The sequence below is a fragment of the Eutrema salsugineum genome, unplaced genomic scaffold, assembly GCF_000478725.1.
Source record: "Eutrema salsugineum unplaced genomic scaffold, Eutsalg1_0 scaffold_10, whole genome shotgun sequence".
Lineage (NCBI taxonomy): Eukaryota > Viridiplantae > Streptophyta > Magnoliopsida > Brassicales > Brassicaceae > Eutrema > Eutrema salsugineum.
The window spans coordinates 4,162,725-4,185,389 of NW_006256908.1; the positions used below are offsets into that span (position 1 = coordinate 4,162,725).

The 22,665-nt window shown below is 34.4% G+C and overlaps 5 protein-coding genes, 1 non-coding gene and 1 pseudogene across 6 annotated transcripts; 4 read left to right on the forward strand and 3 right to left on the reverse strand.

Moving 5' to 3' along the window:
- The first annotated feature begins 1,701 nt into the window (after positions 1-1,701).
- LOC18027485 (zinc finger protein ZAT12) lies at positions 1,702-2,347 on the forward strand. The gene has a single exon (XM_006409841.2). It carries the CDS (start codon positions 1,753-1,755, stop codon positions 2,200-2,202), a length of 450 nt encoding a protein of 149 aa, XP_006409904.1. The 5' UTR covers positions 1,702-1,752; the 3' UTR covers positions 2,203-2,347.
- A 4,235-nt stretch (positions 2,348-6,582) lies between these two features.
- On the forward strand, positions 6,583-7,352 carry LOC18027486 (histone H2B.3). Its single transcript, XM_006409842.2, has one exon. The coding sequence runs from the start codon at positions 6,674-6,676 to the stop codon at positions 7,130-7,132; it is 459 nt and encodes a 152-aa protein (XP_006409905.1). The 5' UTR covers positions 6,583-6,673; the 3' UTR covers positions 7,133-7,352.
- Positions 7,353-7,847: 495 nt separating this feature from the next.
- Positions 7,848-13,495, reverse strand: LOC112081449 (annotated as a pseudogene).
- Positions 13,496-14,665: 1,170 nt separating this feature from the next.
- LOC18027487 lies at positions 14,666-15,060 on the forward strand. Its single transcript, XM_006409843.2, has one exon. It carries the CDS (start codon positions 14,666-14,668, stop codon positions 14,984-14,986), a length of 321 nt encoding a protein of 106 aa, XP_006409906.1. The 3' UTR covers positions 14,987-15,060.
- Positions 15,061-15,073: 13 nt separating this feature from the next.
- TRNAC-GCA lies at positions 15,074-15,145 on the forward strand. The gene has a single exon. It is a non-coding gene; the product is annotated as a tRNA-Cys (tRNA).
- Positions 15,146-15,815: 670 nt separating this feature from the next.
- Positions 15,816-16,434, reverse strand: LOC18027488 (histone H4). The gene has a single exon (XM_006409844.2). It carries the CDS (start codon positions 16,369-16,371, stop codon positions 16,060-16,062), a length of 312 nt encoding a protein of 103 aa, XP_006409907.1. The 5' UTR covers positions 16,372-16,434; the 3' UTR covers positions 15,816-16,059.
- Positions 16,435-16,873: 439 nt separating this feature from the next.
- Positions 16,874-19,741, reverse strand: LOC18027489 (UDP-glucuronic acid decarboxylase 6). The gene is made up of 11 exons (XM_006409845.2): positions 19,526-19,741; positions 19,316-19,385; positions 19,136-19,209; positions 18,707-18,881; positions 18,511-18,602; positions 18,171-18,324; positions 17,992-18,069; positions 17,803-17,896; positions 17,632-17,698; positions 17,375-17,479; positions 16,874-17,280 (listed from the first exon to the last, which is right to left on the reverse strand). The coding sequence occupies exons 3-11, from the start codon at positions 19,205-19,207 to the stop codon at positions 17,098-17,100; spliced, it is 1,020 nt and encodes a 339-aa protein (XP_006409908.1). The 5' UTR covers positions 19,208-19,209; positions 19,316-19,385; positions 19,526-19,741; the 3' UTR covers positions 16,874-17,097.
- Positions 19,742-22,665: the final 2,924 nt, after the last annotated feature.

The following is a 22,665-nucleotide window of genomic DNA, read 5'->3' on the forward strand; positions in this document are numbered from 1 at the left end:
TTTGATTTGTTTTCAAGTACATGAATTAAGCTCTCACGAAAACAAACCAAATTTATTGAGTAATTGTGAAAAACTCATAGCTTATAGTTTGGTGTCAAAGTAAACAATTTTCTTAAGATATAGTAAAACCGTTTTAAACTCCAATAGCACAAAGCAAATCTTTTGTTAGAAAAATTTGAGAAAATATATTGTGTTACTTATTCAGATCTTACTTAGAATTTTTCTTTTTAAGAATTCAGTTTATGAACTAAAGTATGAACTCAGAAAAACTGTTTGCGGTCATTAGAAATTAGAATTCCACACCTAAAACATCGAAGATAACACGTAATGACGTAACGTAGTTTTCATGCGTGATGTTGAATGAAGATAATGAATAATCTTTCGATCGACGAACAAAAGGTGGCAAATGGGAGACTGAGATACACGCGCGTGAAAGTGAGAGTGGGATAAAGAAGGAAGCCTTGTTAATAGTAAAACACTCTAGAGCGTCTGACTCACGACTATTTGCTGATCGTCGTTTGGTTTGGTATGCGATGACGTTCCCATGACTCATCGCAACTTGCCGTACCAAAAGTCTTGCCGTACTTTCCTCTTTAATTACCATAATATCCATTTCCTAACACCTATCTTATCTTTGATTTTTTTATTATCTTGTTAAAGTTAATATATTCTAAATTATATAAACAGTTACCTGGATAATTCAATAACAAACAATTCTATATATCTATAAAAATACACAACAAACGAATCTGTCTGCACTATATTCACCATAAACATTTTTATCCTTGATATACCAGACCACAGTGAATGAGTCTACTTACATCACGTTAAAAACATTTCGTTGCTTCCATTAATCTGCTTTTCATGAAAATTAAACATCATATCTTCCATTTCAAAAACATAAGCTTTCACCCATCATATTTTTTTGACATAATATTTTATTATTTGGAACTGCAATTTATGTGTTGATGGAAAAACAAAACTAACTGATAATTTATTAATTGATTGTGTTGATAATTAGATTACGGATGATAATGATGTTTGTATGACAAACGCAGTTGTATTACTATTAACATTTTGTTGGTATCTAAGTCAGAGTTAGCTTCTTAAATTATCCTAAAATTTTTAGTCATATTGCACCGCAGTATTTTTATATTGTAAATTATATTTTTAGCAATGGAAATTTGAAGTAATCAATTGGATCTTACTTTCTCGATCTAAGTTTGAGATTTGGGATTTCTGACGATCTTACTCATTTAGAATCTACAATCTTCTATATATTAACTATAATAGTTAAGAAAACTTGAGATTGATTTTTACTCATTTAGCATAAAAAAAAGTTTTGGAAATCTTAAGTAAGTGCACTAACTCATGGCCAAATAGATTCTGTTTACATATCTGTCTCTTTGCTAAGCGGTAGAACATTTTGATATATAATAAGCCAACAAATTAATGAGTATATTATATACTCAGTTGTTTCTTCTTTTTTTTTTTGTATTTTTGTATACAATAACACGAAACTATTATTGAACGTGGAGGGTCAACGATAGTGTGTTTGTTCAGCAAGAGGAAAGGGTAAAACTAGAATTTCAACAACCCCGTAAACCCAAAAAAGTCAATGCAAAAAGCTAAGCTAAGATTTCGCTTATATAAACACGATCAAAAATCCATTATTCAACAAAGTCTTCGTTGCAACTTTTCATTTCTCAACCAAAACACACAAACAAAAAGTTTCTTTAGAAATCAAATCAAATGGAAAAGGAAAGAGAGATGGAGATGATCAACAAGATGGCAAGTTGCTTGATCCTTCTATCAAAGGCTCACCAAAACGACACCAAAAGCCGTGTTTTCGCGTGCAAGACATGCAACAAAGAGTTCCCGTCGTTCCAAGCCTTGGGAGGCCACCGAGCAAGCCACCGCAGATCGGCGGCACTTGAAGGCCACGCGCCTCCATCTCCGAAGAGAGTCAAACCGGTGAAACACGAGTGTCCCATATGCGGTGCCGAGTTCGCCGTAGGGCAAGCGTTGGGTGGTCACATGAGGAAGCATCGAACAGGAGGAGGTCGGAGTTTGGCACCGAAGCCGGTGACGATGAAGAAATCCGGTGGTGGTAATGGAAAGAGGGTTTTGTGTTTGGATTTGAACTTGACGCCATTAGAGAATGAAGATTTGAAGTTGGAGCTTGGAAGGTTGATTTTCTAATTTACATCTTTGATTTTCTTCTTCTTTTGGGGGTATACTTGTGTAGAGTAAGGTTATTTTATTTATCTAATTTTTTTTTTAGGCAGTAAGTTTTGTATGAAGAACTTTATGGTACCGTCATGTATAGATACATATATACATCTTATATCGTCGAGTTATTATATATATACATATATATATATATATTAAGAATTATTAATATATATATATATTAAGAATTATTAATATATAGGTCTGTTTCAGTACGTAGTGTGGATTCTTTTGGCTTCTCATCAATTACGTAGACGTATATATCTTGAATTTTGAAAATTAGTTTTGAACTTGGATAACAATTTTACTGTGATTCTTTTACAGAGATTGCCTCTTATAAATGAAAAAACGTTAGGTTTAGATTCTAATTAGCTAATATGAATAAGCTTCGACCAAAAAAGAAAAGCTAATATGAATAAGTTTTACTGTTTTTTTAGTAGTAAAACACCACTAGAATTATGTTCCATACTTCCATGATTATTTGGTGCTATATATTAATTTTTTTTTGGTAAACTGAGGAAATCTTGGACCGAAACCTAGACTAATATCCCCTAGTTTCAGACATCTACAATGTCCAACCAAAATAGACAAACAGTTAAACACCAATTATTTTTTCATTTAACACATTATTAGTAGCCAACCAAAATTAAAATCACAGAAAAAATAACTCAGATCTAGTCCTTCAATTCCAAATTTTTTTTTTCAAGATTAGATCCCCATGAAATGGTTGGTTCTATAAATTAATAAGAAATCTTTGTCTATAAATAGGAGTGCATATAGGACATCTTGGATCTTGGTTTTGTTATTTGTTTATAGAACATCTCGGTTTTGTTATTTTTCCATAAATAGGACATACAAAAACTTGTTATTCAAGCTACAAATGTCACTTACCAAAAATTTGCTAAAACTTTTGGTGACAACTGACAAAAAGAAAAGTCATTTACTAGAAATTTCAAAAAAAAAAAAGTTTCGTTGTCGCTATGACTTTTTGGTTTAAAAAAAAGACTGATTAGTATTTCAAAAGTTATGTCATGGTCATGAATAATCAGAATATCTACGTAAAATATAAATCTCAACTGAAATGAGTTGATGGTGACAAACATTATTAATGAGGAGCGGAAGAAATGATAAGAATAAACATGTGCTACTGTATTTTACTATTGATCATATAGTCATGTGATTTAGATAAAAGATTGATTGTTGCTAGACGTAATTTCATAATCCCTATTTTGTTGATGTGATGAGATTTATCGCTCACTTTTTGTTGCATATTGGAAAAAAGATTTTGGTAGTGTATTTTTTTTTAGAAATTTTCATAGAGAAACCAAATTTCAACGTAAGTAGTATGATATCAAGATAGCAACCATTCTAGCTAGTTATATAGGCGACGGTCCATTTGAGTGGAAAATTAAATAGATTGTTTGGAGATACATTGAGCATATGGTCGTGAGATGGAAACGTTGACGTCAACATGTTCAATCTAAAAAGTATTTAGCTCAAAGGTTTGAATTTATTCGAAGTGTTGGAGATTTTAAAATTCAAGAACGTCTATATAAAAAGGGATTCATATTGGATCCAGCAATACATTCTTTGGTTGGTTTGTTCAATAAATTTTATTTTATTTGATATATGTTAGAATGCTTTAATTATATTTATATGTATTAATGTTATTATACATTTACCTACTATAGTCTAGATCACTATAGTATGAATGGTGTATATTTACATAATTTGTATATGCTATTTAAACAATGGCTGTTTTACCTTTGGCCTAGTAATCATACAGATTTTTTGAAACAGATATATATAGTCTAATTATATATATAGTTTAATTTTTATAACATTTTCGATTTTAATCCGCAACAAAGCAAAACAAAAGCAAAAGATTCTTAAAACGCAGATCTCATATATTAAATATAAACTGCATGCATATTGTTAGTGTTGTCCATAAAAAAAAAATAGAGCGATCTAATCCTCGAAGGAACAATCCACAAAGTACAAGTGTACAACAACTATTTATTCAAATTATTAATAAGAGAATGATATTTTCCAAAAATGAGTTTCTAGTAAAGCCAAAACTGGAAAAAAAAAAAAGTTTGTCAAGATAAGACCTAATTAGAAAGTTTTGGAAACAATCGATAATGAGATATAACTATAATTTCTTGATCAAATGGTACTCCAACATAAATTTTTAAAATGAAGACTTTCAGATCTATCATTTTCACCTTAGTCACTATGAAACAATAATGGAGTCTTATGTCAGCTAAATCAATGGTTGGAAGCAAATAACTAGAATTTAGAAAATTATCTAAACTTTCGCAGTTGTCTTCTTTGCTTCAATTGTTCTTTTTCGAGGAAACATGCATCGAGTTTGGATATTCAATGCATAGAAGTAGTGCTTTGATTTGCTGGAATAATTCATCGTTTCAAACAATTTAGTGTATTCCAATATATATATAAAAACGTGTGAAATATGAACAGGATATCCGAATTATCTTATCTGGTTAACCAAACTAAAGCTAGACCTACCCATATCAAATTTTAAATAAACTACACTAAAATCAAACCAAATATAAACTTTTTTTTCTTATAGTTTAGTTCTGTTTTTTTTTTCCGGCAAATCAAAAATTTATTATAACAAATTTACAAGATACAGAAATACTACAAATATAGAAACAATACAAGAATTGTCAGAATAGTTACCAATTATTCTATAGATATCATATTCAATCTATAAAAATGAGTCATAATTATGGGTAGCGACAGATAAATTGTGTAGCCTCAGTGTCGACCCTATTCTTAAATCTTAATCTGAAGTAATTTGTAACTAACTTACTACGAATTAGCGAGAGTGATAACCATAGCCAATAGCGATAGTATGGTTATGGTGGCTTATTCCGTTGCTCATTTGTGATGACTTTGCGAAGGATTTTTGGTAGTTATGGCTATAAATTTTAACGATGGTCTTTTCCTAGAAAGTTTGTAGCAAATATAACTACAAACTTACTTACAAATTATGTGTGGTTAAGTGTATGATTTAGTGACGGCCATGCCTTTGGCTAAAGCAATGACTAAAGTCTTCTATGATAACATATGAAATTTGTTATGTCCATGTTTCCTACATTTTTTTGTTAGCTTTCATTCTTATGATGAAACTCCAAAATACTAGTAGCATTACCCCAGCTAATAGAATTAATTGAACTATTGTTGAAGATAATTCTAAAACTCCATAAATTATCTCTGAACCAAAAGCAAACCATATACCGAACTATCTATTTTTAAATAAAATAAATAAACGGTAATATCAATTTCTTTTTATTCTTCAATTCGACAATTTCTTAATTCTTCTAGCAATTTTCAAGTGGTGTAACAGCTCCATTGAGGGATTAGAGCACCTCCAATGGTGTATCATGAGGGGTTCATAGGCTGGGTTCATCCATTATTTGGATTTAAAAAAAAATTAAAAAACCCATTTTCTTGATGAACCAGTTTTTAGGGAAGGATTTTTAGAACCCAATTTTGATGGGGTTCATCAACGACGTGGCAGTTTTCTATTGGTAAGAATTTTTTTTTTCTGCAACAATTTTTCTCTTCCCCCGAAACAGTGAACCTCTTGGAGAGAATCACCATTGGAGAAGAAAATTTGATGGGTTCTAAATTTTTCATTCTTCAAAATTAAATGAATAAAAAATTGGAGATGAACCCAAGAATTCACCATTTGAAGTTGCTCTTATAAGAGGATGTGGGCACAGAAACATATGACTGAGTTTTGAAAATAAATCAAAAGAAGCCCAATTATTAACATACATGTGCTTAGCTAACAACCTGAGCATTGGGATTTATAGACGACGTGTTTGAATGTTATTGGTCGCAAATTATTATTATTTTATTTCTATAAACCTCTAAATGGGTTCACTAATGAACCCTCATTAGATCATAGGTTCATCACTGTTTAAATATTTTAGAAATATTAATAAAAGAATATTAACATCCCCAAACACAGTATGACCGCTGGAGATGCTCAAACATTTTATTCTTCCATTTTACTTTTTTCCACTCCTCTACAATTCGGCTAATTGGGCCTGACACCATTCATAGCCCATGTTTACTGAGTTTGCCTCGAGGTCATTTAAATAAAGCCCGAAAAGTAAAAAGGCGCTGGTCCACGTCATCAATCCGATGTTTTCTCGGCGGAGAAGAAAAACACTTATCTACCGTCCCTCTCAGCCGTCGATCTAGATATTTAATTTCATCTATCGAACGGACACAAACATCCAACGTCATCGATCCTCGTTAATAACTCTTATCCAATGAAATGTGTTAGTTCCTCCTTCTTTATATCTCCAGACGCTTCAAGACCTTTCTTCATAGCAAACCTAAATTTTCATTTCAGCCTTTTCGTTTTCCCGAGTAAATCAGCGAGAGAGAGAGAAATTTCACGATGGCACCAAAGGCAGGAAAGAAACCAGCAGAGAAGAAACCCGCCGCCGCCGCAGAGAAACCAACGGAGGAGGAGAAGGTAGCCGAGAAAGCTCCGGCGGAGAAGAAGCCCAAGGCCGGGAAAAAGCTACCGAAAGAAGCCGGCGGCGCAACGGACAAGAAGAAGAAGCGGACGAAGAAAAGCACAGAGACTTACAAGATCTACATCTTCAAGGTGCTGAAGCAAGTCCACCCAGATATCGGGATCTCGAGCAAAGCCATGGGGATCATGAACAGCTTCATCAACGATATCTTCGAGAAGCTTGCTCAGGAAGCGTCTAAACTCGCGAGGTACAATAAGAAACCGACGATCACTTCCCGCGAGATCCAGACTGCTGTTAGGCTTGTTCTTCCTGGTGAGCTTGCTAAGCACGCCGTCTCTGAAGGAACTAAGGCTGTGACTAAGTTTACTAGCTCTTGAATCGAGATTTCGTTTTTAGGGTTTATGAAATTTCTGGTTTTTTTTAGTACTTAGATCTGTGCTTTTGTTTTTCTGTTATGGGTGGGTTTAGTTTGGAATCTGATGGATTGATGGTTTTTCTAGCTTTTATGATTTGGTTTGTAATTGTCGAAGAATATATGGTATTAAAATCGTCTCTTTTGAAGTAGATTCTGAAAACTTTATTTCAATATTTTGTTTATCTGGTTTGGCCAAAGTTTGATTTCATGTATGCTTCTTGAAATTACGGATTTCGCTGATAATTTATGGTTGATTGTTGTTCGATTCATCTATATGAAAATGCCTGCGTCTTCCGGTGAGATCGGAGAAGCGGAAAGCGAAAGATTGTTAAGAGAAAACGAGATGAAGTTGCTCGTTGATTACCATAGATTATCTCATTGATTGAAATTAAACTTGTACAATTGGGGGTTTATTTACATTCATTGACCAGGCCTAAACCGGAGCCTCAGCCTGAAATAACCGATGTTATTTACACTGGTTTATATGATTCCAGTTCACAAACTCTGTATAGACACTATACATATCAATATCCTCCCTTAAGTATAAGCTTACACATCTCATATTCAAATTGTACCTCAGTTCCCAGATCAAATGAACAATAGATGAGAAGAATCTTGAAATCAAGAATCATAATCTCTTAGAATCACCGAATCATACGTACATTAAAAAGCTGAAATCATAAAATAGAGAACCATTACAAAGAAGATGACAAGAAAATATACAAAATTAATTATATAAAATGAACACACTTAAATAACAAAATCAACTAAAGAATAAGAAAACAGTCAAAGAGAGAGAGAGAGAGAAAAAGAGATTGTGAATATTCGTAAAACCTCAATGCCACTATCTACATATGTTGATAATTGTGTTCGTGTGAACGTTTGTTTGGAATTTATGATTTTGAGGGTTTTGTGTATGTTTGGATTTATGATTTTTGGTGTGCGCGTGATTTTGGCGTTTATGCAGCTTTGTACTCTAAAAGATGCGTTTGTATAAGGTTTGTTTGGGGATATGATTGTGGCGTTTCGTATTTCGTGTGTGCGATATGGCGTGAGCAACGTTTTGTTTGAGATTCTGTTTTTTGTGTTGTACGTTTGTGTAATTTCTGTGTGGGATTATGATTTTGGTGTTTTGTAGTTTATTTTGTCTTTTGTGTGATATATGCTTTAGTTACTAATGGTGATAGCTTCGCCTCCTTTCCTAAGGGTGTGAACAACATTGTTCGGTGATGTTGTGAGGCTAGACGTCTCTGAGCCCTACCAAAAGCCAAAATCAAAAGATGTAACAAAGTCAAGAAACTGGAGTCCTTCCACGGTTTCCTTAAAGAAAAATCGAGATAAACATACCTGGAATTTCGATTCTTCAGCGAGTATCTCCGCTATGTTGGTCGAAGAATCCTTGTCTGTCTTAAAAAACCATCTTTGTCTTGGTTAAAATAGCCACATACATCATCTTCAAGAATCACAAACAAACAGAGTGAACATTATTAAGAGTAGCTATCTTGTGTGAGTATCAAAAAGAAAAAGTTTCTTTGGTTTAAACATTCACAAGAATGAGGTCGAAAGCTAACCTGCTTGCTTTAGAAGACTGTCTTAAACCAGCTGTCAAACAAAGAAAGAGATGGTTGAGAGAATCTGATGATTAATTGCCATTGTATTCGCCAGAAGTTCTCTGCACTGTACTTATGGTTTGTGAATTCTTTGAAGCTACTGTGGCAACGCATAAAAGAGCCTTTCTCAGAGTTTTTTTTTTTTTTTTAAGATATAAACATGACATAAACAGAGAAAGATGAAAAATAGTTTCTTACAGTCTTTTCCATCAGGCTTTACACTTGCAGCTGCTGCAAGTTAGAAATGATCAGGAAGAACAAACCGCACTGTCAGATTATAAAGTCCTCTGTGTCAGAAGGATTAGTTACCATTTTCTTCATCATTCTTTATCTCTGCAAGGCCTCTTGTCGCGGCTGAAATATGGAATATGAACAAGAATACTTAAGGAAACTCTTTCTATTACATTTAAATTTGGATTCATCTAATTAACAAGACTTATTGCACCAAGAATGGTTCAAGTTTTCTTCAAACTCAGAGAGAGGAATACTGTATGTTGAAGTACCTTCAAACTCGCGTTCAATAGCATCACGCATACTTTTTCTCCTTGAAGCTGTAACAAGACATGGAAAAACAATCTGATTCAGAATACGTTAGAAACAAAAGTGGAACACAAAAAGGTCTAAGGGAAAGAATTTTTACAGTGATCATCATCATCCTTGCCTTCGGTTGAATCACTAGCCTTGAACTCTTCAAGACCTTTTATAGCAGCTGCAAGTAACAACATAAAACAAAATAAAACTTATCTACTTTATCTGTTTTAATTGAATTACATTAATTCAGCTTAGAAGTTCAATAAAAGTAACCTTCAAACTCGCGTTCGATAGCTTCAAGCATGCAATTTCTCTTTGCTTCTGTTAGAAAACATAAAACCATTCTTCAGAATACTATGGAAGATGCTAAGTTATAAGAAAAAAAAAACAGAGAAGACAAGTTCTTACGTTCTGCACTGTCATTTTCTTCAGTGGAATCTTGAATCTTTAGTTGCTTAAGATACTTGTAGCAGCTGCAAATTGATAAAATAGAAGAAATGTTGAAGATTTGATATTGGAATCATAGGAACTAATTAACAGATATATTACTACGTTGAAAGTACCTTCAAATTCTCGTTCAATCTCATCCAACATACTTTGTCCATTTGCAGCTGAAAAGACATGTATGAGAACAACACTGCAAGTAAGGTAAAGGGACGAAGAAAACATTGAATGGCAAGGCTTTGTAACATTGCCCTCCATCATCTTTGTTCTCGGCGAGATCATCAAGTTGTTTAAGACTATCGGTAACGGCTGCAAGAGAGGAAAAACAAAACTCTTACAACTTCTTGAACCAAGAAAGAGTTAAAGATTCTTTCTACATATGATGATTGGTATGTTAAATGACCTTCAAACTCGCGCTCGATTGCATCTAGCATACTTTGTCTCCTCGAAGCTGTAAATAAGACACAACATAGATCTATCTCAGAAAACTGAATAAGGGACAAAAAAAACTATCAAAGTAGAGATAACAATTTCTTACCTTGTTCTTTATCATCATCTTCGACAGTGAAAGCATTAGATCTTTAGCTGTTTAAGACAACTCGTAGCAGCTGCAAGTAGAAGATGAAACATAATCTTTAATTTAAAAGAAGTCTCAGAACAAAGAATGTGAACCAATTAGGACAGATATTGAGTATGTCAAGGTACCTTTAAACTCGCGTTCGATCTCATCTACCATATTCTTTCTCTTTGCAGCTATAAGTCTATAACAAAACAAAGAGATCTATGAGTCCTGTAATTGAGATTAAGGCCATTAAGGAATCATGAAAAAAGAGGGAAAGCAAGTATTACAGTTTGATTCATCATCTGTGCTTGAGGTGGAATGCCTTAGTTCTTCAAGACCTTTTGTAGCTTCTGTAAACAGAGGAAAACTCAGAGTCTACGATGGGTTTGTAAGAATTACCTAATTAAAGACGAGATACATGGTTATATTTATATTTTAAGATACCTTCAAACTCTCTTCCGATCTCTTCCAACATTTTCTGTCGCCGTGCAGCTATAACAAACACACAAAATCAGACTCAATATACTATAAATAAAAACAAGGTATCACACAAAGTAACATTGCGAGAGTTTCTTACCTTGTTCTTTATCATCTTCGACAGTGAAAGCATTAATCTTTAGCTGTTTAAGACCACTCGTAGCAGCTGCAAGTAGAAGATGAAGCATAATCTTTAATATAAGAAGTCTCACAACAAAGAACGTGAACCAATTAGGACAGATATTGAGTATGCCAAGGTACCTTTAGACTCGCGTTCGATCTCATCTAGAATATTCTTTTTCTTTGCAGCTATAAGTGTATAACAAAACAATGAGATCTATGAGTCCTGTAATTGATATTAAGGCCATAAAGGAATCATGAAAACAGAGGGAAAGCAAGTATAACAGTTTGATTCATCATCTGTGCTTGAGGTGGAATGCCTTAGTTCTTCAAGACCTTTTGTAGCTTCTGCAAACAGAGGCAAACTCAGACTCTACGTTGGTTTTGTAAGAATACCTAATTAATGACGAGATACATGGTTCTATATATATACCTTCAAACTCTATTTCGATCTCTTCCAACATCTTCTGTCTCCGTGCAGCTATAACAAACACACAAAATCAGACTCAATGATACTGTAAATAAACAAGGCATCAAACAAAGTAACATTGAGAGTGTATTTTTACCGTGCTCTTCATCATTGACTCGGGTTGAATGTCAGCCTTTAGTTGTTCAAGACCTTTTGTAGCACCTTCAAGTAGCAAATGAAACAGAGGTCACAAACTAATTATTATTAGATAACGTTTTTCGGGTATCAAGTACTTAATTAAACAGGTATCGAGTATATCAATATACCTTCAAAATCACGTTCAGTCTCGTCCAGCATGCTTTGTCTCATTGCAGCTGTAACAAACAAAACAAGAAAGGAAAAAAAAACAGAAAACTTGGACTCAGAATGTCGAAGGATAACAAAATGTGATTGCAACAAGAACTAGAGGAAGAATGTGTTTCTTACATTGTTCATCATCGTTTCCTTGGGTGGAATCATTAATCTTGAATTGTTCAAATCCAGCTGCAGCAGCTGCAAGTAATTATGACATAAAAAAAGAAGACAAGAACCAAATGTCAGTAAGAATTTATCAACAAAAGTGGTATAATTCAAGAACCAATGTGGAAACAGCGAAAGGTACCTTCAAACTCGCGTTCAATGTCTTCCAACATTTTCTGTCTCCTAGCAGCTGAAACAAATCTCTTAGCAAAAGGGATCAGATCAAACACATAAAACTTATGTAACAATGACTATGGATAGAGAATACAGAGTCGATAGTTTTCACACTCACCTGAAATGAACAAAAATGGAGAGTAAAAATCAACTCCATATCCACCACGTTTCACAGCTTTAATCCGGAAACTACTCTAGCAGAGTCTTGAGCTGCATCACTACAACAATACAAGTTGGACAGGTAAGAAATATCAAGATTGATAAACATTACTCAGAGAAACCAAAGCCTATGATCAATAAAGCACACGTAGTACACAAGTTTCACCAAATTAACAAACGCAAGAGCTATCAGAGAGTGTTGATTCACCGCAACTAGGCTTTCTTTGTACCATGTCTGTTACTCGTGAGGCGTTACCTGAAATGGAGACATCTGGACATTCTAAGTAAACTAATACCAACATTGGTCTATCCTCCATATGCAAGGTTGAGTAGATGCAACTTATCCAGCTTCTTTAAGGGACTGCAAAATAATATAGACAAAGAGTAGTCAAAAACCTGGAGAAATAACCATAAAGGCATGAAACGGGAAGAGTGTGGTTTTTGTGTTTCACTGTTTCGTGTATATTTTGATGTGCTATTAAAGAGTTTTGTGTAGCGTTTGGGTTGAGATTATTATTTTGTTGTAAAAAATTTGTGTGTCTAGTTTTGTTTGGTATTTAGTTTTGTGTGAAATGTTGGTGTAATATGTAGTTTGAGATAATGATTTTCGTATACTACATTTTTTCTATGTTATATGTTTGTGTTATTAATGATGTTCGTGGAATGTTTTGCAATTTTTTTGTTAAACATTTGTGATGCTGAGAAAATTGTAAATTAATAGAGAAGACTTAGCTTATTTGAAGTTCCAAAATCCAAAATCTCTTCCAGTGAAATCCAAATTTGAACCTGAAAAACACAAGAAACGACACCAATTTTATATCATTTACGCAATCTGAGTTCATTTATAGATAAAATTCATACATACTAATGACCAAATAAACAATTGAGTAACCAAATGAAAACAAACACAAATTACGGAATAATCAAGATCAAATCACATAACCACGTTCTAGTGAGAAGATAAAACACCAAGAGCATCAAAATTAAGCCAATTTCTGATTCCGTGATTCAATTGTGGAATTCCTTCGCAACACAAACCCCCAAACAAAACTATCCCTAAACGGCGCCGTTCATCTCTCGTCACGACTAAGTGAAAACCCTAACTTTCACCCAAAATCTCCGATCACAACGTCACGAAGGAGTCGGTTATCGGTACCATTTCTATCTCTCGAAGCAAATCAAAAACCCTAAGCGCCTGTAACTGTTACCTTCTCTTCGTAGAGTCTCTGTTTTCGCGAACAAGATCGGAGCAGAAATGAAGATACGCCATGAAAACGTCTTCCTCACGAAAAAGATAATTACACCATTAACGACGAAGCGATTCTTAATCGCATCACATTTGTCACTTAAGATATCAGAGTAGAAGAGAAAGACGATGATCGTGCGATGCGAAGAAAGGAGGAGAGAGAGAGAGAGAGAGAGAGAGAGAGAGAGAGAGAGATGTTGGGTTTATCGGATTCAAATTTCAAATATATATTCAACTAATCGCGTTTTGAATTCCTTAACTATAGCCGTTATCTATTTAATTAACTAAATACTCCAACTAATTGGCCCATGATGAAACCCTAAGTATTTCATGTAAAAAAGCCCAAAACACTATCTTCTCTGTAACAATACAAACACACGTAATTAGCTGCTTTTCTGTATGTTTATTTGTTTATACATTTGATAAATCTTTATAATGAAATAAGATATTAGAGGTTAAAAATAATAATTAGCTCTCAGTTCAAACAGATATTAATTTTTTTTTTAAAAAAAATTGATTTTGAACCGAAATCGAACCAAAAGACTCCTGTCCGAAAAACTGAAATGATTTTGCTTTTCTTACATGCAGCAAACCAAATCAAACTGAACAAAATCCAAAAAAAAAACAAACGGAAACTTAAAGAAAAAAGAATAGAATTGAATGGAACCGAAATTGATCTGAAATTGATTATTGGGTATAATTAATCTCACCGGTTGATAATAAACACATCACTAACTTGCGGTTACTAATTAGTGCATCACTAACTTCACTTGTGTTTATTACTAGCCACATACATTTTTGATTTAGTCAAAGCCACAAACTTTACATATAAATAAACAATTAATAACTGAACCTACTTGTTACTCTCACCATCATTGTAAAAATCTCATGACTCGCACACAATTCTCAACCCTTCATTGTCCTTTCCTCTATCATTACATCTTCAAAAATTGAAACTAGCTTAGTTTTGTGGTGGACATTTCTCTGTCGTTCATTAGTTAGGTGTTAATCAATAAAACTCCCTCACTACACCAATCCTAAATCAAAAACAGATTTTATTATTTTAAGTTTTAAACAAATCAGAGGGCAAAACCGTAATTTTACCATAAGTTCGCTAAAACGTGCAAGCGTCCTCTCTCCCACTCTTCTTCCTCACACGCAGAAACCGCATCCTTTTTTTTCTTTCCACTAAACACTATTTTGGTTCATTTCTCGTTCAGATTTTTGATGTGCAAGCGTCGTCGATGGAGCCAATTCTTCGGAAAATCTCCGCGCCTTGGCCGATGCTCGTTCAAGCCGCCACGTGGACGATTCTCCTGATGTTGACGGTGGCTTTTGCGTCTTTTGCTCCGGAGATGGCGTTTGTGTCTACATTGTCATCTCCGTCAAAACCGTGCGGAGGAGGAGGAGATGGTTTCGTGAGGATTCCGGTGGATTCGCCGGGGGAGATGGTGTGCGTGCCGTCTCGAATGGTGAAGCGATCATCTTTCGATCTTCTTGTTCCGACGATTTTCGCGGCTGTTATGGTCGTTGCGTCTGCTTCTCTAATCCGATCGTGTGTTTGAATCGAAAACGACGTAGATATATGAAACGCTGTTAAACATTTCGTAAATCGTATTTACATATATATTAATCCGTTGAGTAAACAACAAGGGTCCTTAGCTCAGTGGTAGAGCAATTGACTGCAGATCAATAGGTCACCGGTTCGAATCCGGTAGGGCCCTTTCTTTTTCCTTTTTCGTATTTTAGTTAACTTGTTATACTGATCGTTGATTTTCTAATCTGACGGTTAATGCATCAATCCACATTTGTCATGGATTGATGACATGGCATACGAGTAAATTGGCCGCCCTGGTTTGCCGCCGAACAAAAACGTATTGAGATTTTCATATTCAATTCAAATACATTTTGACGATGTTTTGTAGAGCCACAAACTTTACAAAAAAGTATAGAGATTTTCATATTCAATTCAAATACATTAAAATTCATGTTTTAGCCAATCAAACTTGTAAGGTCATCACAAATTTGTCTTTAAACTCACGCCAATACCAAAGATAATTCATCATCTGGTATCAAATTAAGCAAATCAAATGAGAAAGCACATCTTCACAAAATTTTAGTGCACGATACAACCAATAACTTCACAAATTAATGAGTCTGGTATCAAAACTGAAACACAGATTTGCTCAAGCTCAAGCAAATTGATGGATTAAAGCTCAAATTGATTCAACATTTCGGATTCAAGCTCAAAATGATTCAACATTTCGGATTTAAGCTCAAAATAATTCAACATTTCGGATTCAAGCTCAAAGTGATTTAATATCTCGGATTCAATCCTTGGTCCTCAAATGCATTTTTGATATTGCTGGATTTTGAGACTTTCAATTTTATTCGTGATAACGAAAAATCTCAAAGAGAAATAGAACTATAATTAACCAAAAGAGAGATTCGTTACAGTAGCGCAATAACCCAAACCCTAATTACAAACCAACACATACGGAAAAAGTAAACCTAAATCCCTAAAAACTGAAAACAACCCTCCCCATTTTTCCAAATTTCTTGACCGCAAGACTTAATAAGCAACAACAACACAACCCAGGAAAATAAAAATCAAAAGCAAAAGTCTAAAAACTCGATCTTAACCACCGAATCCATAGAGAGTGCGTCCTTGCCTCTTCAAAGCGTAAACAACATCCATCGCAGTCACCGTCTTCCTCCTCGCGTGCTCAGTGTAAGTCACGGCGTCTCTGATGACATTCTCGAGAAAGATCTTCAACACTCCTCTGGTTTCTTCGTAGATCAAACCGCTGATTCGCTTCACGCCTCCTCTTCGAGCAAGACGACGAATCGCAGGCTTCGTGATTCCTTGGATGTTGTCTCTTAGAACCTTCCTGTGTCTCTTCGCTCCTCCTTTTCCCAATCCCTTTCCTCCCTTTCCTCTTCCTGACATTTTCCCCTGACAAGTTTTAAGATTTTCTCGCGAATCGAAAGTGAGAAGAATTAGATGACTGGAATGTGTATGACTCAGATGATGGATTGAGATTTATAAAGAAGACGACTATCTCAGAAAATAAATCATGGCCGTTCGTTTCATTTTTTTATCGTACGGTAATGATAGCGATCCGGGTGAATGTATAACACGAAATATAGATCGTTGATTACCGATAAATCGACGGCGGTAAATGGCTTTTTAAGTTGATCAAAGGATTGTGCTTTTTTGGTACCTTCTTCTCTTTTTCATTTGTTGTAGTGTTTTGGTTTGGAGCATTTAGAGTTAACCGGGCCGGTTAAGGATGTGTTTATTATCTCGAACCGAAAACAGAGTCCGTTATAAAGGTCGTTGAGCTCAAAGCTCTTGTGTATCTTCTTCTTCTTTCTTCATTCTCTCTCTCTCTGCTCTTTTTTTCTCTTCTGTAACTTAAAGACTCCATTGATGATACAGTCAAAGGAAAAGATCAATAAATGTCAAATAAGCTCAAAGCATTTTCGTTTACTCATTACAAAATCCAAAGTAGTAAAACATCACTCTCTAAAATGTTCCTCGTTAGGACGCTTATTACCAACAAACTCAAAATGCAAGAAAAGAAAGAATGATAAAAACACACACAATCACATAAAATTCAAAAAAAAAAAAAAAAATTTGTTCCCTCTTCTTTGATTCTTGAAATAAGTTGTCTCACTTCTTGAGAACTCCAAGCCTGAGACGAAAATCTTCTTCCATAAGAGGAAGCCCTTCACGTAGCTTAACTTTTGGTTCCCAACCAAGAACTTGTTTAGCTTTGCTTATGTCTGGTTTCCTCTGTCTCGGATCATCCGGTGTGTTCTCCACCATCTTTATCTCCACGTCCGGTTTTATAAGCTGCATCATCAATTTCTCATTATATATTTGTTTACAAACTATAATAATCACATTTATATGAAATAAAATAACAAACAAAGAAAATGCTAAAAACCTCTTTAACCGTCTCGGCGAGTTCAACCATAGTAAATTCGCCTGGATTGCCTATATTAATTGGTCCGGTTTGGTCTCCTTCCATTAGACGCATTAGACCATCCACCTACAAAACCAAAGTTGGACTATGTATATCATTCATTTTGCTAAATGCATTATTTCATTTCTCTATTTTTGTTTATGTTCATGCGATTATGAGATTACATAATGTTACTAATCAAAGAAAAATGAGTTGTTATATAGAATACAGATACATACCATGTCTGAAACATAACAGAAACTGCGGGTTTGTGTTCCCGGTTTCTGAACAGTCAAAGCTTCTCCCCTACAAAACCGGAAAGGAGTTTATCATACAAAGACTCTTATGATTAGTCAAAGATTCGATTCGACTAAAAAATGACAAATTCAAGAACTTGATTGATATTTCACCTGAGAGCCTGAGCAATGAAGTTGCTTACGACACGACCATCATCAATATTCATACGAGGACCATATGTGTTGAATATCCTCGCTATGCGTATTTCTATAACGACCATGTAATAATAATAACTAATTTAGGTAACAAATCAAATGTAAGCCAATGTATTCAAAGAGATATAAAATGACGGATTGAATTACCAATCCCATGTTGCCTATGGTAATCAAACATTAGAGTCTCTGCAACACGTTTTCCTTCATCGTAACAGCTTCTAACACCTTATAAATGCGCAGCATCAAATTCTCAATTCCGTTAGTTCATCAATCACTAGCTGAGAGATTATCACAGTTATCAATTGTTATAAAATGAAATGTCTTACCGGTAGGGTTTACATTTCCCCAATAGCTCTCTGTTTGAGGGTGAACAAGAGGATCACCATACACTTCAGATGTGGAAGTAAGCAAAATTCTTGCTCCGACTCGCTTAGCTAGTCCTAGCATGTTAAGTGTGCCAATCACATTGGTTTTTATCGTCTGCCATTAGATAAAAAAACAATGATCTCATAAACAATATGACCAATGTATAAGGAAATTTAACAACCGTTAAATATGAGTTTATTTTTCCGACTTAAACTAATTGGCAATAAATGAATTATATTGACTGACAAATTATTTGACAAATTATTCAACTACGGATATTGGACTACTACTAGCACAAACCTTAACGGGATTGTATTTATAGAATATTGGAGATGCCGGACATGCTAAATGGTAGATTTGATCAACCTCGACCATAAGAGGTTCGGTCACATCTGAAAATCAGAACATTTAAACAAAAGCAAACTTAATTGATGCACTGTTTTTTTTTTTGGATAATTTTTCTATTAATTAAGTAGTTGATTAAGAAGAAGACTACCATGACGAATGAGCTCAAATCTTGGATGACCAATCCATTTCTTGAGATTATCTTTTGATCCTGTGAAGTAATTATCAGCGACAATTACTTCATTCTTTTCGTTTCGCATCAATCTATCAACGAGATGTGAACCAATAAATCCAGCCCCTCCTGTCACCAAAATCCTCATATTCGACTGCATATTCAAAATCATTCAAAACAATTCAATTTTATTTTATTTTCACTTATCAAAACCTTCTAGCTGAGATTGAGATCTATACAATGAGGGTTTCAACATTTTCCTTTCACTTATGACTATTGACTTAATGCATAACTACACTTAAATTAAAGGAGAATACTTTACTGGCATTAATTAAAAACTCAATTGAAAAAAAAAAATGGTTTTAGAGATTTAAAAGAAATATTTTGAGTGAAGAAAACAGAATTGACCTGAAGAAACTTGGAGTTACGCAGAGGAGAAGGAATCGGTGGTGGCTTGGTCGTCGTTCCGTTGGTCGCCATTTCTTCACTCAGATTCAATAAAATCAGAATCACAATTTGTACAACAAAAGATATATATTGACATGCATGTACATAAACAATCCACACGGATTAGAGAATTAATCAAACCTGATGATTATCAGTGAGAAGCTTGATGAAATGAAAACTGTACACAATCACTCTTCTGATCTTGATGAAACTAGAAGATCAATATAAAATCGATATTTATAAGCAGATTTAATTAAAAATATAAACGCAAAAAATGAACCCCACAAAATTTGTTAACTACGCAAAAAAAAAGAGAAGACAAACCATGGAAAATAAAAGAAAATTCCTTACCAGAAAAATGAAAGCTTCAAAAGAACGAAAAGTGAGAGGAATAATCAAATGACTGAATGGCACCAAACCAAATTTTAATTTGGTTCACCAAACGTCGCTTACGAATAAAGTTTTAATAAATCAAGAAAGAGAAAGATAGATCAAAGAAAACAAAGTTCCAATTTGATGTTTTTCTTCATCCTTGTATATGTAAATTGGATACCCAAAAAATAAAAGGAAACAAAGACTCAAATAGTTTGACTTTTCACTATTCTCAACTGAAGTCTAAGTTGAGCAAGTGAGACGCAATAAAGTAATAAATGATGGTTTAAAGGATTTTGTATGGTTTCCATTTTTTGTTGTGCTTTTGACTAATTGTATAGATCTTAAATTTCGAGATTTGAGACTCGATTAAACAAAACTTGTGGGATTATTTATAAAACACATTCAGTATAGACAGTATTATAAAATGACGAGAGTTACGTAAGATGTGTCATTCCGTGGGAATCGGACCATATTTATTGCGATAATGAAAATTACCGATCGCACCCTTTTAGTGTTTCCATAAATTTATTTGCAATTTATCGATAATTTTTTTTGGGCAAACTAAATTTTAGAAATAACTTCTTCTTCGTCAATAAAATATTGTTCAACATAAAGACAACATAACTGATATGGCCAATAATTTAGCTGGCTAAATTTGCCAAACGAAAACATAAAAGAAACAAATAAATGTAAACATTATACTTAAGTAACTAATGTCATGGTCCTCATGGAAGAACCTTTTTTAACTCGTTGGAGATGCCATTAGTGGTAAAAAGTAAAACGAAACTTTGTTGTATATTAAAGAATACATTTAGTAATCTAATGTCCGAGATTGATGCAAATAAAACCAGTGACCGCCTCAACATCCTCCGAACTTTCCATAAGCAAAAAAAAAAAAATATCCTCCTAACTTTACCGACGTTTTCCACCACTACAATTTTTCCTTACGAGTTTCAACATCTTCTTTATTGTCCTATACGTGTTACTTGCCTTTTTCCAGCCATTGTTATGACGAATAGAATATTAATATGGTCTTTAAAATGTATATTTGGGTTAGATTTGTTATGCATGTAGTTTGTTTTTGGCTTTTTTTTTTTGTCTGCGCTGAAAGATTATCTATGAAGAGGATCTTGTTTTTAGAAGAAGTATAGAGAATGTTCTCGTTATAAGTGAATCATAAAAAGACAAAACAAAACCTATTTGGAAACACAAGAAAAAGGAGTCAAAGATTTTGTATGAACAATAACTTTTCTAAGGAGTCAAAAAGTTTTGTATGAAACTACAATCTCTCTAAAGACTCTCGATTTCTATAAAGATTGAAATTTAAATTTATCCGGTTATGAATAAAAATATGAAAAACTTTCAAAATAGAATTGGTTTGGGATATGCACTTTGCTAATTGGGTGTTAGGAAAAAAATTTAAGTTTTTAACTGGGTTTGTTAACTAAAATATAGCTAAATTCTTAATTAACAAAAATCTTATAAATAAATGTAAAAATTAGCTATAGTTTAGTGGTGAGAATTCCATGTTGTGGCCGTGAAGACCTGGGTTCGAATTCCAGCAGCCACATAATCAAATTTTTTAGTGTTTTGTAATATATTTTCTCACTGAAAAAAGATCGTTTTGGTTTTTTTTCACTGAAAAAAAACCCCCAAAAAAATTCAAATAGGCCCAATATGTATACACTAGTCCAGAAAACCTTTTTTCGGTTTTTTTTGTATCTGTTTTAGTACAATTTTTGTCTTCATATATAGTTGGTATTGTTTTTTTTTTTTTTTTTTGGATGAATGTTAAATTGTATTCAAACCAGAAAAAAACAAACGTTTCTACATGTGACATGCGATCTTTAACGCTGGGTTCCTTATGGCATTACAAACGAATCAGAATTTCCTACAGCTACCAAATTGAGACCTTGTTAAATAGTTGGTCGTGAGGCCAACCAGATCTGTATTCCCTCTTCATACCGACCATCTCCGAGTAGTCGAATGGCGTTAAAACGGTTCCTGAGTCCCTTGTCAATGTCTTTGATGAGCCTTGCCGATGATGAAGGATTTCCTCCATGTCTTCTCTCGTTATGTTCTCTCCACAACAGATAGATTGCGGATTGAAACAAGTACCGGATGATAAACGTTTTTAACATGTTTTCATAGGGTGAAGAAATCAGGTTTATTAACTCTGCCCAGCTAGAAGTGAAATTGTTTCGTAATAGTCCGTGTGCTACATTTCTCCACACTTGAGTCGAGAAAGAGCATGTGAAGAACAGATGACTGCAGGTTTCCAGATGCTGATTGCAGAGAACACACGCTGTAGGGATATTTCCATTCCAGTGTGACATTCTATCTCCCGTACTTAGTCTGTTATGCAGAGCGATCCAAGTGATGAAACCATATTTGGGGTTGTGATGGGTAAACCATACTCCCTTTGCCCAAGGCACTTTCGGAGAAGCGGATCTAATCAAGGCCCGAGTTGCTCTAGTGTTGAAAGTGTTTTTATAAACATCTTCCTTTGCACACCATAGGTAGACATCCTCCATGTTTGGTTGAAAGCGAGCTTTTGCGGCCTCGATTGCGTCTTCTATTTGGTTCAGAATCAGAGTTCGATGCCGACGTCTACGATGAGTGTTAAAAACGTCGCGTAGCGTGGAGTCTTCACCAATACCCAAGTCTATGTAGCCTCGAGCTCCTATTAAAGACCGTAGATTTCCCAGGGGAGACCATCGATCATGCCAAAACAAAGCCCTCTCCCCATTTCCAAGTTCCATTTTCAAATAAGAGTCTGCTTTATTCCTTACTTGCAGGATTTGTTTCCACACCCATGAGCTCGAGTTATAGTTACAGCCCGTTATCGGAGTCAACCAAATCGAGCCCTGCCGCATTCGGTTTGAATAAATCCACTTTACCCAGAGCGAATTCCGAGCATTTAGAACTCGCCAAAAAAGCTTAAGAATCGCAACCTCATTTGCTTCTTTTAGACTTTTTAAACCCAATCCTCCTTCTTCTCTAGGTCGACATACGTCCTTCCAAGCTATCTTTGCCTTTTTTTTGTTCAAAATCGGCCCTGACCAGAGAAAAACAGAACAGATGCTTTCAATTTTTTCTATGCACTCTCTTGGTAA

Excerpts from the sequence above, each read along its gene's own strand:
- LOC18027485 (XM_006409841.2), top strand. The coding sequence starts at position 1,753 with ATGGAAAAGGAAAGAGAGATGGAGATGATCAACAAGATGGCAAGTTGC.
- LOC18027486 (XM_006409842.2), top strand. The coding sequence starts at position 6,674 with ATGGCACCAAAGGCAGGAAAGAAACCAGCAGAGAAGAAACCCGCCGCC.
- LOC18027487 (XM_006409843.2), top strand. The coding sequence starts at position 14,666 with ATGGAGCCAATTCTTCGGAAAATCTCCGCGCCTTGGCCGATGCTCGTT.
- LOC18027488 (XM_006409844.2), bottom strand. The coding sequence starts at position 16,371 with ATGTCAGGAAGAGGAAAGGGAGGAAAGGGATTGGGAAAAGGAGGAGCG.
- LOC18027489 (XM_006409845.2), bottom strand. The coding sequence starts at position 19,207 with ATGGCGACCAACGGAACGACGACCAAGCCACCACCGATTCCTTCTCCT. Across the intron at positions 17,699-17,802 it reads TTCATTGCTCAGGCTCTCAG|GGGAGAAGCTTTGACTGTTC; the intron begins GTGAAATATCAA and ends CCGGTTTTGTAG. Across the intron at positions 17,480-17,631 it reads TCTGTTATGTTTCAGACATG|GTGGATGGTCTAATGCGTCT; the intron begins GTATGTATCTGT and ends TTGGTTTTGTAG.